We start from the raw sequence: 13,882 nt of genomic DNA, 5'->3' as shown, positions 1-13,882 counted from the left end.
GTTGTATGTCATGAAGGTCTTTACTGTCCAATGCTAGTATGGAAAAACAAAGTGTTCTGCTTTGAAACAGAATTTGCTGCTTTTTATGGAAATGGAGTGTGCAAACAAACAAAAGATTGTTGTCAAATATCTGTACTCTATTTTGAAACAAAAGTTTCCTGAGGTTCTGGGCATACTTATTGCTATTTACGTAAGAACAGAAACATTTATAAGGACTGGATATCTGAATGATGAAGCTAATGTGCCACAACAAGTAAGTAGCTAGTGACTGCATTTTCACCTCATGAACAGCGATAGACATCTGGAAGAAGCCTCATTACCATATGCTTCTTCATCAAATGAGTGCTTTATTTTTCTTGTTCATGATTGTTTATTTAGTCCTAATGTGTAATTATCTGTCATGTTACTTGTTATGATTTTTCCAACTTTGTATTGAATGTAACCAAAAATAAAATGCATAAGTATTACACTACAGCATCTGTAATGCAAAGCATTTGCTGTAAAATCACAATGTTACATGGCATTGCTGTGGCATCAGGGAGCTTCAGCCAACAGCAAGTGGTGTTGCTAGAATGGCCTGCCCTGCATCTACCTTGACACATACCTTCCATGCAATTTAGAACACACCTCAGGGCCCTTTGCCAGGATTCCCCCCAGACCTCCATAATATATTAAACAGACCCTTGACTGTGTATTAATTTGCGATGACTCATTGAGCAGTTTCCAGGCTGTTAATGTGATACTTGCTATTATTCACAACTTTCTGACCTAAGTGGTAGTGTCTGCTCAGTTGTCTTTCTCTCTGTTGCAAGTCATGTGGGTATCCCAGGGAATGAGCTCAGTGATGATTTGGCGATTGAAATCGTTAATTGCCCAACGTTTCATTTGATGATCCCAGGTATGGTTTCTGGTTGCAAATAAGACCTCTCCAGACATTTAAGATGCAGTACAATTGGTGCATGGTACTACTCCTCCGATTCCTCCCAGAAAGAATCCACCTACCTATGTTGCCTCTGTATCAGTCATACACTTAAATCTCTAGTTTTGTTTTATGTTATGAGCCATCCCTCCATTGTGGTTGTGTTACCGACAGTAGCTCAGATCCTGTTCGAATGACCTTTCCTTCTGGCTCTCCCCACTGAGCAGGGTGTTTCTGATTCTTTGCCTCTAATTTTCTATGTAAAAGTGTCTTGTGCTCTCAGATAAAACTTTATGAATGCATGGTGTCTGTTTCGGACATGTCCAAAAGAACAAACAACATTGATAAATATTATGTAAATTGAAGGTCAAGGGGGGAGAACCTTCTGACTTTTACTATTAAGAATCTCATGGCTAGAAGGTATTATGTACTCTGTAACTGTCTTTGCACTTAATTGAATTGGTGGGGGTCACATTTGGGTGGTGTTTCTGTCACTATAAATGAGCCCTGTGAGACTTGTTGTCTGCTCTGACCCATGTACCAGCCCAGCCTACATACTTCTACTTCTCGTTAAATTACTCTGGCATAAATATTGTGTTCAATGTCTCAGTATACTTGTGACATAACTGTTCTGCGACGCTGAACCTACAAGTGAATTTAATACAAAAATTTACTCATATCATATGGTGTGGGCAGACTATAATATCAAGATAAGAGATTAAGACATTTACAGAGGCACACACTTAGTCTTTTTCATTTGCTTGATTTGCAAGTGGAGCAAGAAAAGGGGAAGGGCAATTAATGTTAAAAAGTACATTGCTCCAAGTACTGTTAAGTGATTTGCAGAATACTTATGTAAATGTAGGTTCCAGTCCCATGTGCTTCCTTGAAGTTATTTGTAGAAAATGCCACAATTATATTCTTCACACCATTGAAACAGAATTTTCCTGTTTTTTTTTATGGAAATGGAGTGTGAAAACAAACAGAAAATTGTTGCCAAGTATCTGTGCTCTAGTTTGAAACAAAAGTTTCCTGAGGTTCAGGACATAGTTATTGCTCTTTATGTGAGAACAAAAACATTTATAAGGAGTAGATATCTTCATCTCATCTCACTGTGGAGTTACAAGGGTCTTGCTGCAGAAGTTGGACTGATTAAACAGAAATTTCTGCACTGTTCAGCAGGTTTCATTTTCAGTAAACTTCAGGCAGAACTGAAAAAAAAAAATCGAGTGATAAATCCCAGGTATTTAACAATAAGTTGAAAGGTTTCATTGTGGCACACTCCTTCTCTTCTGTAAAGAAGTCTGTCATAGTAGTTAAGAACTTTTCTCTGTAATTTGTTTTTTATCTTTATATCTATACTCTCTCATAATTTTTTCATGTTTTCTTCTTCACTTGATTTGGGTCTTCTGTGGACCACATAAATAACTATTTTTTATTTAACTTTCGGGTTTTTGGGTTTTCCAGTAATTTTTCATTCGGTCACAGTGCTATTATTTCCAAACTTCTGATCACTTTGTGCACACTCTCTCTCTCTCTCTCTCTCTCTCTCTCTCTCTCTCTCTCTCTCTCTCTCTCTCTCACACACACACACACACACACACACACACACACACACACACACTCACTCTCAGTATTTTTCTTCACCTTTCTGTATCTTTTTTTCCAAGATTTTTTTCTAATGTATTATTCAAATCTAGGCATTCGGCTGCATATAAACATTTGGCTTTATTTTTGTAACATAGTGCTGTAAATGTGTGCTATGGGAGACAGATAACTTTTTGTTTGTATCTGTATTCAACTGAAAAGCCGTTTCCATCTTCCTTGCTCTAAGTTTGTTAGCTTCCACACGACAGCTGTTCTTCTGTGCCACCTCAATGAGATATTTAATTTGTTGATTCCCATAATTTTTCCGTTATCTGTGTTTCATATTTGTCATTTATTTTTATAACATATTTGAAGGCCTGGTTTTCCTGCCATTCTTTTAAATGTTGATTTTTTTTTCTTGCTGCAGTTACTACATTTGTTGACAGTATTGCAAGGTTATTGGCAAAACTAAACACCAAAATTTTAAGATTCTTGTTTTTCCAGCCCAGTTGTACTTAGTCCATTATCCCTTCTTGGATCACCTTTTCAAGAGCACTGTTAACAAAATGGGGGATAGAATATTTCCTTATCTAAAGCTTCTTCGTACATTGAAAGATTCAGATACCTCTTTTTACACTTTAATTTTGCATTTTGTGTACACTAGTATTTGCCAAATTATGCTTCTTCTTTTGTCATCCACACCAAACCTTTCCAAAATTTGAAATAGAAATGCTCTAGCAATAGTTACATGGTTTTTTGAAGTACACAAACAATGATATAGGGCCTCCATCTTGCTGTTCTGTCTTGGATTAGGGGCTTAAGACTATGGATCTGCTCCAAACACGACCTCTCCTTCCAAAGTACACCCTAATACTTCCCAATCTTGTTGCCTACCTGCTTACCTAGCATATTAAGTACTGCTGTAAAAAGGATCTTATATGAAACAGGTAATAGTGGTATTCCTCTGTAGTTGTTGGCATTCATTTTTCTCCTCAATTGTGTAAAGAATGAAATAATGCATGCTTCCAAACCTCTGGAATTTCTTCTGGTTTTTGTGTTTTCTTGATTTATTTATTTAGTTTATAAATTTTCTCATATTATTCTGTGTACTGTGTCCAAGGCCTAGTAGTTTGGTTTACAAGGTGCGACAAAATCTTATAGGTAAGTAAATAAATACTATCAGTCTTCGGATTTTGACCCATTAGTGTAGCAGCCATGTGTGATTAGCAAGTTAGTGAAACAAAGCTCTGTGTGTCATTGTAGCACATTTGATGTATGTGAAACATGTTTGTATTTTCTGATTGTAAATTTTTTAATGTTTCAGTCTGCAAAAGTTGTTTGGTGAAGCATTTAGAAGAAAATAACACATGTCCAACATGCAATATAGTAATTCACCAGTCTCATCCACTGCAGTATATCAGCTTTGATCGAACGATGCAAGACATTGTGTACAAACTCGTACCAAATTTACAAGATAGTAAGTGTAATCATGCTTAAACATACATGGATTTATTGCAAGTAATATTTATTGGTTCTAGTGAATGTATAAACCAGAAGCTCAGTATTGGTAGAACTAAATTGCAGTGATTTTAAACTGGGTCATAGATCTTAATACTATACCAATTTACACCTTGATCACACAATCTTAATATTCTTTATCAGGTTCTCTCTACTGTTGCATTTACACTATTCAAACATAATGTAAATATATTATGGCCCTTACAATTGGAATAATTTGTTTCTCAGAACACTGAAGAAACTGAAAGGTAATACATGGTATTCCAACGAGTTCTCAGCATTTTTAGTTGTTGTTGTTTTGGTCTTCAATCCTGAGACTGGTTTAATGCAGTTCTCCATGCTACTCTATCCTGTGCAAGCTTCTTCATCTCCCAGTACCCACTGCAACCCTCATCCTTCTGAATCTGCTTAGTGTAGTCATCTCTTGGTCTCCCTCTATGATTTTTACCTTCTATGCTGCCCTCCAATACTAAATTGGCGATCCCTTGATGCCTCAGAACATGTCCTACAAACCGATCCCTTCTTCTGGTCAAGTTGTGCCACAAACTTCTCTTCTCCCCAATCCTATTCAATACTTCCTCATTAGTTATATGATCTACCCATCTAATCTTCAGCATTCTTCTGTAGCACCACATTTCAAAAGCTTCTATTCTCTTCTTGTCCAAATTATTTATCGTCCATGTTTCACTTCCATACATGGCTACACTCCATACAAATACTTTCAGAAATGACTTCCTGACACTTAAATCTATACTCGATGTTAACAGATTTCTCTTCTTCAGAAACGCTTTCCTTCAGCATCACCCGACTTAATTCGACTACATTCCATTATCCGCGTTTTTTTTTTTGTTGATGTTCATTTCATATCCTTCTTTCAAGACACTATCCATTCCGTTCAACTGCTCTTCCAAGTCCTTTGCTGTCTCTGACAGAATTATGATGTCATCGGCGAACCTCAAAGTTTTTATTTCTTCTCCATGGATTTTAATACCTACTCCAAATTTTTCTTTTGTTTCCTTTACTGCTTGCTCAATATACAGATTGAATAACATCGGTGAGAGGCTACAACCCTGTCTAACTCCCTTCCCAACCACTGCTTCCCTTTCATGTCCCTCGACTCTTATAACTACCATCTGGTTTCTGTACAAATTGTAAATAGCCTTTCGCTCACTGTATTTTACCCCCTCCACCTTCAGAATTTGAAAGAGCATATTCCAGTCAACATTGTCAAAAGCTTTCTCTAAGTCTACAAATGCTAGAAATGTAGGTTTGCCCTTCCTTAGTGTAGCTTCTAAGATAAGTCGTAGGGTCAGTATTGCCTCACGTGTTCCAACATTTCTACGGAATCCAAACTGATCTTCCCCGAGGTCGACCTCTACTAGTTTTTCCATTGGTCTGTAAAGAATTTGCGTTAGTATTTTGCAGCTGTGACTTATTAAACTGATAGTTCGGTAATTTTCACATCTGTCAACACGTGCTTTCTTTGGGATTGGAATTATTATATTCTTCTTGAAGTCTGAGGGTATTTCGCCTGTCTCATATATCTTGCTCACCAGATGGTAGAGTTTTGTCAGGACTGGCTCTCCCAAGGCCGTCAGTAGTTCCAATTGAATGTTGTCTACTCCGGGGGCCTTTTTTCGACTCATGTCTTTCAGTGCTCTGTCAAACTCTACACGCAGTATCGTATCTCCCATTTCATCTTTATCTACACCTTCTTCCAATTCCATAATATTGTCCTCAAGTACATCGCCCTTGTATAGACTCTCTATATACTCCTTCCACCTTCCTGCTTTCTCTTCTTTGCTTAGAACTGGGTTTCCATCTGAGTTCTTGATGTTCATACAAATGGTTCTCTTATCTCCAAAGGTCTCTTTAATTTTCCTGTATGCAGTATCTATCTTACCCCTAGTGAGATAAGCCTCTACATCCTTACATTTGTCCTCTAGCCATCCCTGCTTAGCCATTTTGCACTTCCTGTCGATCTCATTTTTGAGACGTTGTATTCCATTTTGCCTGCTTCATTTCCTGCACTTTTATATTTTCTCCTCTCATCAATGAAGTTCAATATATCTTCTGTTACCCAAGGAGTTCTACTAGCCCTCGTCATTTTACCTACTTGATCCTCTGCTGCCTTCACTACGTCATCCCTCAAAGCTACCCATACTTCTTCTACTGTATTTCTTTCCCCCATTCCTGTCAATTGCTCCTTATGCTCTCCCTGAAACTCTGTACAACCTATAGTTTTTTTAGTTTATCCATGTCCCATCTCCTTAAATTTCCACCTTTTTGCAGTTTCTTCAGTTTTAATCTACAGGTCATAACCAATAGATTGTAGTCACAGTCCACATCTGCCCCTGGAAATGTCTTACAATTTAAAACCTGGTTCCTAAATCTCTGTCTTACCTTTATATAATCTCTCTGATACCTTTTAGTATCTCCAGGCTTCTTCCATGTATACAGCCTTCTTTTATGATTCTTGAACCAAGTATGATTAAGTTGTGCTCTGTGCAAAATTCTACCAGGCGGCTTCCTCTTTCATTTCTTTGCCCCAGTCCATATTCACCTACTACGTTTCCTTCTCTCCCTTTTCCTTTTACCGAATTCCAGTCACCCATGACTTTAGTAGTATGTTAAATTCATCAAAAAATACTGTATTCCCATTGCTTTTTTATTGGCGGTTGTTACTTCCAGATAGTTCACGTGATGCAACTTGTTGTGCATCATTATGTCAGTTCCATCAGTTACATGCCATTTAGGATGCACATTGGACATGTGACATTGATTTTGATGTAGTTCACACATAGTGAGAATTATTTTGCTTTTATGCTGTTTATTAAATGTGACATAAAAGAAACACAACAAATCTAACACACTCAATCAACAGAAATAGCATTTTCTGTATGCCAATTTTTCAAAAGAGTGTCACAATGGGAAATCAGTAGCCCTGTGTGAATCATGATTAAGTAATGCCAGGAGAGAGAACAGCTGGCTCATGTGGGCTGAGACAGAAACTCTCTCTCTCTCTCTCTCTCTCTCTCTCTCTCTCTCTCTCTCTCTCTCTCTCTCTTGTCTTACTTGTTCATGGAGAGAATCCCTCATATAATTTTATTAGGCATGTTTTTGAAATCAGTGATCAAGACTCCTGGAAACTCATAATTAAATCCGATTGGAATTTGTAGTGAAAGGAATCTTTATTTTATTATTTGGTATGAAGAATACTGGCCACATAACTGAGAGAACAAATTGGTAAAGTGTAGTTCCCATTACATTGTGCTGATGTCAAGAGTGCAATAGTTGGTGGAAATAAGAAAGCATCAGATTTCAAATGAGATATCTGCAGAGCTTCTGAAACATGGCAGAGAGTGGTAATCAAAGGGATCTGTGGAGGAAAGTGCTAACCTTCAGTTTAGGAAGGACTAGTATGATCACAATATCTGCTGTGTTTCCAAATGTCGCACATGCAGGTAACTGCTAGTTCCACACATACTGCTGGAAAGCACTGTCTGCTATATAAATTTCTAGCCATTTCATCTTTATGTTCTTCTCTTTGAATATAACCAGACATATAGCATGCAAAAATGCTTTTGTGAGTTAGCACTTTCTTCTGCCACATCTGTCAGTTCTCAAAATTACAGAACAATGTTGACAGCTATCATGAATATCATCAATATTACCCAAGCATTAATAGCACCATCATGTATATATATCTCAACTCCAATTGCTGCACAAGTTTTTAGTCTGGTGGTGGATCTGTCTTTAATATCATCCATGAACAAAACAAAAATAAATTCAGTCATTGTTCTGTTTCTCTTTACCATGGACTTTGTAATGCAAAGAGCTATTGCTGTCAGTCCATGAGAGAAAAGTTCAGTTATCAGATCTAGGTTTTTTACAGCATCAATTCTCTACTTAGGAAATCAAAGGAAATGCTTGCAGAGAATACCTGCCATGTAAACAAAGGAGTCAGTTCATCTACACACTGAAATGACCAAGATCATGTCCTTTTTAATCTATGCCGTAGACCACACCCATAATTATTCACACAAGAACTCGGGAACAACTTGACCAAAAATTTGAACGTATCAAGGGCATTTCGACAACGAGGCAGTCCAAATCATCAGGTTTAAATATATCGTGTTTCTTAAGACGTTTGGCTACAAGAACTTAGTTATTGCAGTGTTGGTTTCAAAAAAACTATGTGACTGTACTTGCTGTCAAGGAAGATGGTGAACCCCAAAAACTTTGATCTCAGTGGAATTACACTGAAGAATATTAACTCAGGAGTTAAATCTGGAAATGAATTGTTACAGTCTAAACTTAACTTTGACAAGGGGACAGACTTTCACTAATATTGTAACTTGAGCTTCTCCTGGCATAAACTATGTTCAAAGTACTTACGGGCATTCAGCCAGGTTGAATTTTCGACAACTGCCGATATTTCGGCGGATGCACACTCCGCCATTTTCAAGGCTTAACTGCAACGACCAGATGAAGTGCAGAAAACACGAGAGCTCGGTTCTGCGAGTTTAACAGAAAAGATAACACACACCTAAACTAATATTGTTTGATTACACGTTGGAAAAAGTCATGGGAGAACGAAAACAAGAAATGACAACCAGGCATCAAAGTTGATAGAAGCATAAAACTCACCTTCCTGCTTCAATCGCTTCTACTATTGACAAGTAATAGGGAAGAAGATTGACACAAAATTTTTTAAAAAAAACTAGAAAATTTAGCAGCAAAATGATTCTAAAAGTTTTATTTGGAAAGGCAGATTAAGTAGTGCGTAAGATTAGGGACTGATCACCTCAGAAGTTTAGTCTCATAAGACCTTACCACAAATTTCAAATAAATAAATAAATTCGGCAGTAGTACGCATCTGTCAAACCTGGAACGTCGTAGCCAGAGTTATGAAACATGTGAATATCTTCCTACAACATAGTCTGGAGAAGCTATGCCATTTCATAATTGGACTGTATCAAAAATATTTAGTTACACCTAATTTAAACCTCTCTATAACAGCAACAGAATGCTGGTTTCAAGGGAAGCTTTATGCACCCTACAGGAATCTAATCAATCACTGTAAAGCTGTTTTCTTAAAACACTTAACGGGAAAAGGGCAGAGCCATATGTCGGCTATGAGTCACTTTCCATCAAGTGTTTGTAGAAAACTCAGGGAAATCAGCATCTCCTGGGGGAAATGTCAAAGGTATTGCAAATGATGAGAACATTTTCATTTGCTGCCCATTATACTGTGCTCAAGACTAAATGATAACAATAACTTTAAATGAATGTCATTATACATATCAAATATAGGAATACCAGAATAGTGAAATCGACACCTAGACAATGATTTTTCCATCGCACATGAATAAATCTTCAATAGAAAACAACTGAAAATTAAACATTGTTGTTATTACATTGGATGTGCTGAATAGTTTCCTGTATTATAGCTACTGTGCATTGCCTTCTTTACCTGTATGGGTGGAACAGAATGCCACCAGTAAACTTTCATAGGTTATTCAGGGGTACCTTCTGAATATTTTTGTAGAATGAACTCATGGCCTGTTGACTTTTTACAGAGGTATTCCATTTCGTGCCCCAATTAGTTTTGTAATTGTATTGCACTGAAGCAGTGCAAATGTCCATGGTATGCATTGTGTGTCTTGTTTCCATTTTCTTACGATACCTGCTGTTGATGACAGTAATGCTCTTTTTACTCTCAAGTTTTCCTTCAGTACTGCTTGGTTCTGTTTAGGGTTTTCTTTTCTGGCAATGTTAGTTGTGTGTAAATACTGATACAAAGCAGTATTGTGGGTAGTGTGAAGAGTTGACAGATATGCAACTCATGTATGGGGTCACTTACTGCAATGGTACAGTGGCATGACAACACTACACTGAGCTGTACACACACTGATGGCAACATCACAGTTCTTTTGCATCACCTGAGGGTTGTAGCGTTGCACTGTCATGTGTTGTATGTATTGGTGCTTACGTATTGCAGGTCTGTTTAATACTGTGGAGATGTTTTCTCAAAAACAGAGGTAACTGTGGTAACAAATAAAATAAATCATAATTACACGATTACTCTGTAATGAGCTGCCTGAGTCCTTGGGTCCCTTATACTAAAATACTCAGAAGGTACCCCTGAACAGCCTCTGAAAGTTTGTTGGTGGAGTTCTGATTCACCCTGTATACATTGATCAAAAGTATCCAGACATGTATTTAATATGGAGTGTGTCCACCCTTTGCCTTTAAGACAGCTTAAAGTCTGCTGGGGACACTTTCAGTGAAGTATCCTAATGTCTGCGAAGGAATAGCAGCCCATTCTTCATCAAGAGCCAAAACCAGAGAAGGAAACATTGGATGCTAGGGTCTGGAATTAAGTCGAGTGTCTAAATCACCCGTAAGTTGTTTCACTGGGTTCAGATCTGGACACTGGCCAGGCCTGTCCATTTCAGGACTGTTATTGTCCACAAACTTTTCCTTCACAGATGCAGCTTTATGACAAGGTGCATTGTCATGCTGATAAAATCACAGTTACCAAACTGTTGCTTTACTGAACACTCTACATAATGGTGTAAAATGTGTTCATTTCATTCAACATGTAGACTTTCTTAAGAACAGTAGAGAGACCACACTCTAACCATGAAAAACATTGTACCGGAACACCAGCTCTTCCTTACTTCACTGTTGGCACTACACATGACAGGTAATGTTCTCAAGGAATTCGCCAAACCCAAACACTTTCATTAGATTGCCAAAGGATGTAGCGAGATTCATCACTCATTGTAGACATCCCACGATCCAGTGGTGTCACTCACATGATCTCAAGCATCATTTAGCATTGACTGAACAAATATGTAGCTTATGAGAAGCTGGTCAGCTTTTATACTCTATTCTTTGTAACTCCCTATGTGCACAGTCATTGTGCTAACTTAACTGCAGGTATCACTCTGTAACTCAGGAATGCTTCCTTCTGCTGATTTCATGTGATTTTTCAACCCCTCCCTATCTGCATAGATTGACGATCCCTATTCGTCGGTACATGAGATCTGTCTAGTCTTGGTTTAGCTGTGTTTGTTCCTTCACATTTTCACTTAACACTGATAGTCAACTTGTGTAGTTTGAGAAGGGTTGAAGTGTCCCTGATGGGTGTGTTACTTTGGTGAAATCCAGTGAGTAGACCACATTTGAAGTCACTGAGCTCTCCCGACTAACCCATTCTATTGTTACTGCTTCTTTACTAACAACACAATACTTCCTGCCTTCTTTTATACTGGCCGATCGTCCTCTCATGGATACCTTTTATCAGATAATGTACATGTCGTCCATCTGTATATTTGTTCATGTTTTTCGCTTTTCAGTCATTTATTTATGCTGCATTGTTGATTTAGATCAAACATTATATTAACAATTCTTTCTGTACTGCTGTATTTTAGTTTATCGTTTTCTTTTATTGACAGTGTCAATTCCAAGGTTAAAAAAAAAAGTATTCACAAAATTGACCTTTATTAATAGAGTAAGCAGGTAATACTAGAAGGAATTGGCAAAAAGTAAACAGTCAATTGCTTTAAGGAGGTGGTTACACTTTGGACCCCCTGGGACATACAATTTTCAACTACCCATTATTTCACGAGATATAATATGGTAGTTTGATAAATCTGATAAATTTCCATGAAAGAATGGAACATTTTTGTTGCACCTTCGTGATTGGCAATCTTGATTATTTCAGGGTTATTCCAAGGTTTGTATAAAAAATTTCAACAATGTACAGTGTGCAGTTCATTACTGACAGCCTTCTGAATTGGTCAGTTTGTCAACTGCGATTGAAACTGGCAAAAACAGTTTAGTTCTGATATGAAGCATTTTTATTTGAAGGGTTGGCCTGACACACAAATTAGAAGTTTCCATGGGCTCTGCATCATCATTAAAGACCATTTACTTTCAGGTGAATTTAAACATGTTTGGACAAGCACCAAAGATGAAGCACACTTTGACCGTCCAGTTGAGTTCAATACAAGGAAACCATTTACAAAATCCTTAATATTGTATTGCAAGACCACTGCATAAAAATTTGTGAGATTGCTGAGAGTGTAGGCATCTAAATTGAGTGCATTATATCTTGCACTGAGAATTGACTATAAAGAACCTGTGTGCTAGGTGCGTGCTGTGATTGCTCACAGTTGACCAAAAGCGCATCCGGCACAACATTTCAGCACAATGTCTGGTGATGTTTAATCACAATCTGGAAGACCTTTTGCACTGGTCTGTGACAGTATGAGACCTTTCTCCATCATTACACACAAGAATCAAAATGGCAGTAAGAACAAAGAACAAAGACTGGTAAAAGTGTATCGAAGAAGGCAAAGACCATTTTATTAGCTAGTAAGGTGATGGGGATTCCCAAGGAATGATCCTCATAGATTACCAGGAAAAAGGTGGAACCATAACTGGATTCTATTATGCTTCATTGTTGGATCATTTGAAACTTGCTTTGGCTGGAAAAAGACCAAGGTGGGCAAACAAAAAAGTGCTCTTTCATCAGGATAATGCATCATCCCACACATCACCGATAACGGTAGTGAAAGTGCATGAATTGGCCTTTGAATTGGTTCCTCGTCTACCCTATTCACCAGTCTAAGCCCCCAAGTGACTTTTTCCTGTTCCCTAACTTGAAACTTCAGCTTGCTGGAAAGAAATGTTTATCAAATGAGGAAGTGACAGTTGTGCAGTCAACAAATATTTTGCAGAGTTTGACAGAACCAATGTTTCTGATGGGATGAAAAAGCTGGATTGTTGAGAAATAAGGTGATTTGTCTAAGAAACAAACATTTTTCTCTTATTTTTGTGCCAGACTTATCAAATCACCCTTGTGTTTGAAAGCAGTTTTGTATTTTCTCTAGGCACAAACCCATATCTCGAAACTTCCATGAACTCGTAATCCCCAAAACAAATTATAGTCCTTATTAAACAAACAAAAATGAGTCTAAAATTTAATAAATCCACACCAAAAGTACTTATTGCTCCCGTGGTTTCATTTTGAAGCCCCTCACAAATGCAGTAGCACAAACTTTAAAAATTTTTAAGTACCTTTAGATGCACTTACTTTCACTGTCAGTGATCTCCTCAATATGGCTGCTATTAAAAAAAACCACATGCCATAATCTCATACAATCACATAGCACATTCACCTCCATGACTGTTGCATTGAACACTGTAAGTGATTACTACAATGCAGTACATTCGTAGAAGTTCCTCATTGTATCACCAAATGGCTCTGTCTTGCACTAGCGTTGGTTGTTTCGTGTGAAAGCCACCAGTACCTCAAAAAAAGTTTCAAGCAGGAACCATTGGTACTCAGAGGATTAAAGAACAAAAGCTACAGTACTGTCTGTTATCAGCGTACATTTACATAGAGGTAAGTGTCAGGGGAATTTTTCCTCTGCCAAATACTCTTGGAATGTGCCTTGAGTTAGCATACTTACAGTGGAAAATTAGATATAATATGTTCTGTATGGATTTCTTTTTGTTCAACTACTTATGCTCTCTGGTGCTCATGAAATATTTCAAAAAATTAATAAACTGTTAATGACACAGTTTCATTTTTGCTTCCAGATGAGATAAAGAGGGAAAGAGAATTTTATCGTGTCAGAGGTCTTGCATGTCCAAAAGACATTCCACCAAATGCTGGTGAACTGGAAGAGGAGAAGGTACCTGCTGATGCTCATGCAGAGTCTGATTACCATCGGCAAGATGAGCAGGTAAAGTATTTTGTATTTTCTGTGCCTGTTCTATACCTGTTTGACTATAAAACTCTCAATTTTTTGCTGTCAGTACATTTGCTTAGTGAGATGA

The 13,882-nt window shown here is 37.6% G+C and overlaps 1 protein-coding gene across 1 annotated transcript in view; it reads left to right on the top strand.

The window, feature by feature from the left end:
- Positions 1-13,882, top strand: part of LOC126266968 (polycomb group RING finger protein 3) — a 41,958-nt gene that overhangs the window by 10,739 nt on the left and 17,337 nt on the right. The window contains exons 3-4 of the mRNA XM_049971697.1: positions 3,831-3,983; positions 13,643-13,788. Of these exons, the coding sequence (XP_049827654.1) occupies positions 3,831-3,983; positions 13,643-13,788 (299 nt within the window). The remainder of the gene's footprint in view (positions 1-3,830; positions 3,984-13,642; positions 13,789-13,882) is intronic.

The sequence above is a fragment of the Schistocerca gregaria genome, chromosome 4 (genome assembly GCF_023897955.1).
Source record: "Schistocerca gregaria isolate iqSchGreg1 chromosome 4, iqSchGreg1.2, whole genome shotgun sequence".
In the NCBI taxonomy this organism is placed as follows: Eukaryota; Metazoa; Arthropoda; class Insecta; order Orthoptera; family Acrididae; genus Schistocerca; species Schistocerca gregaria.
This window is presented reverse-complemented; position numbering and strand designations above follow the sequence as displayed.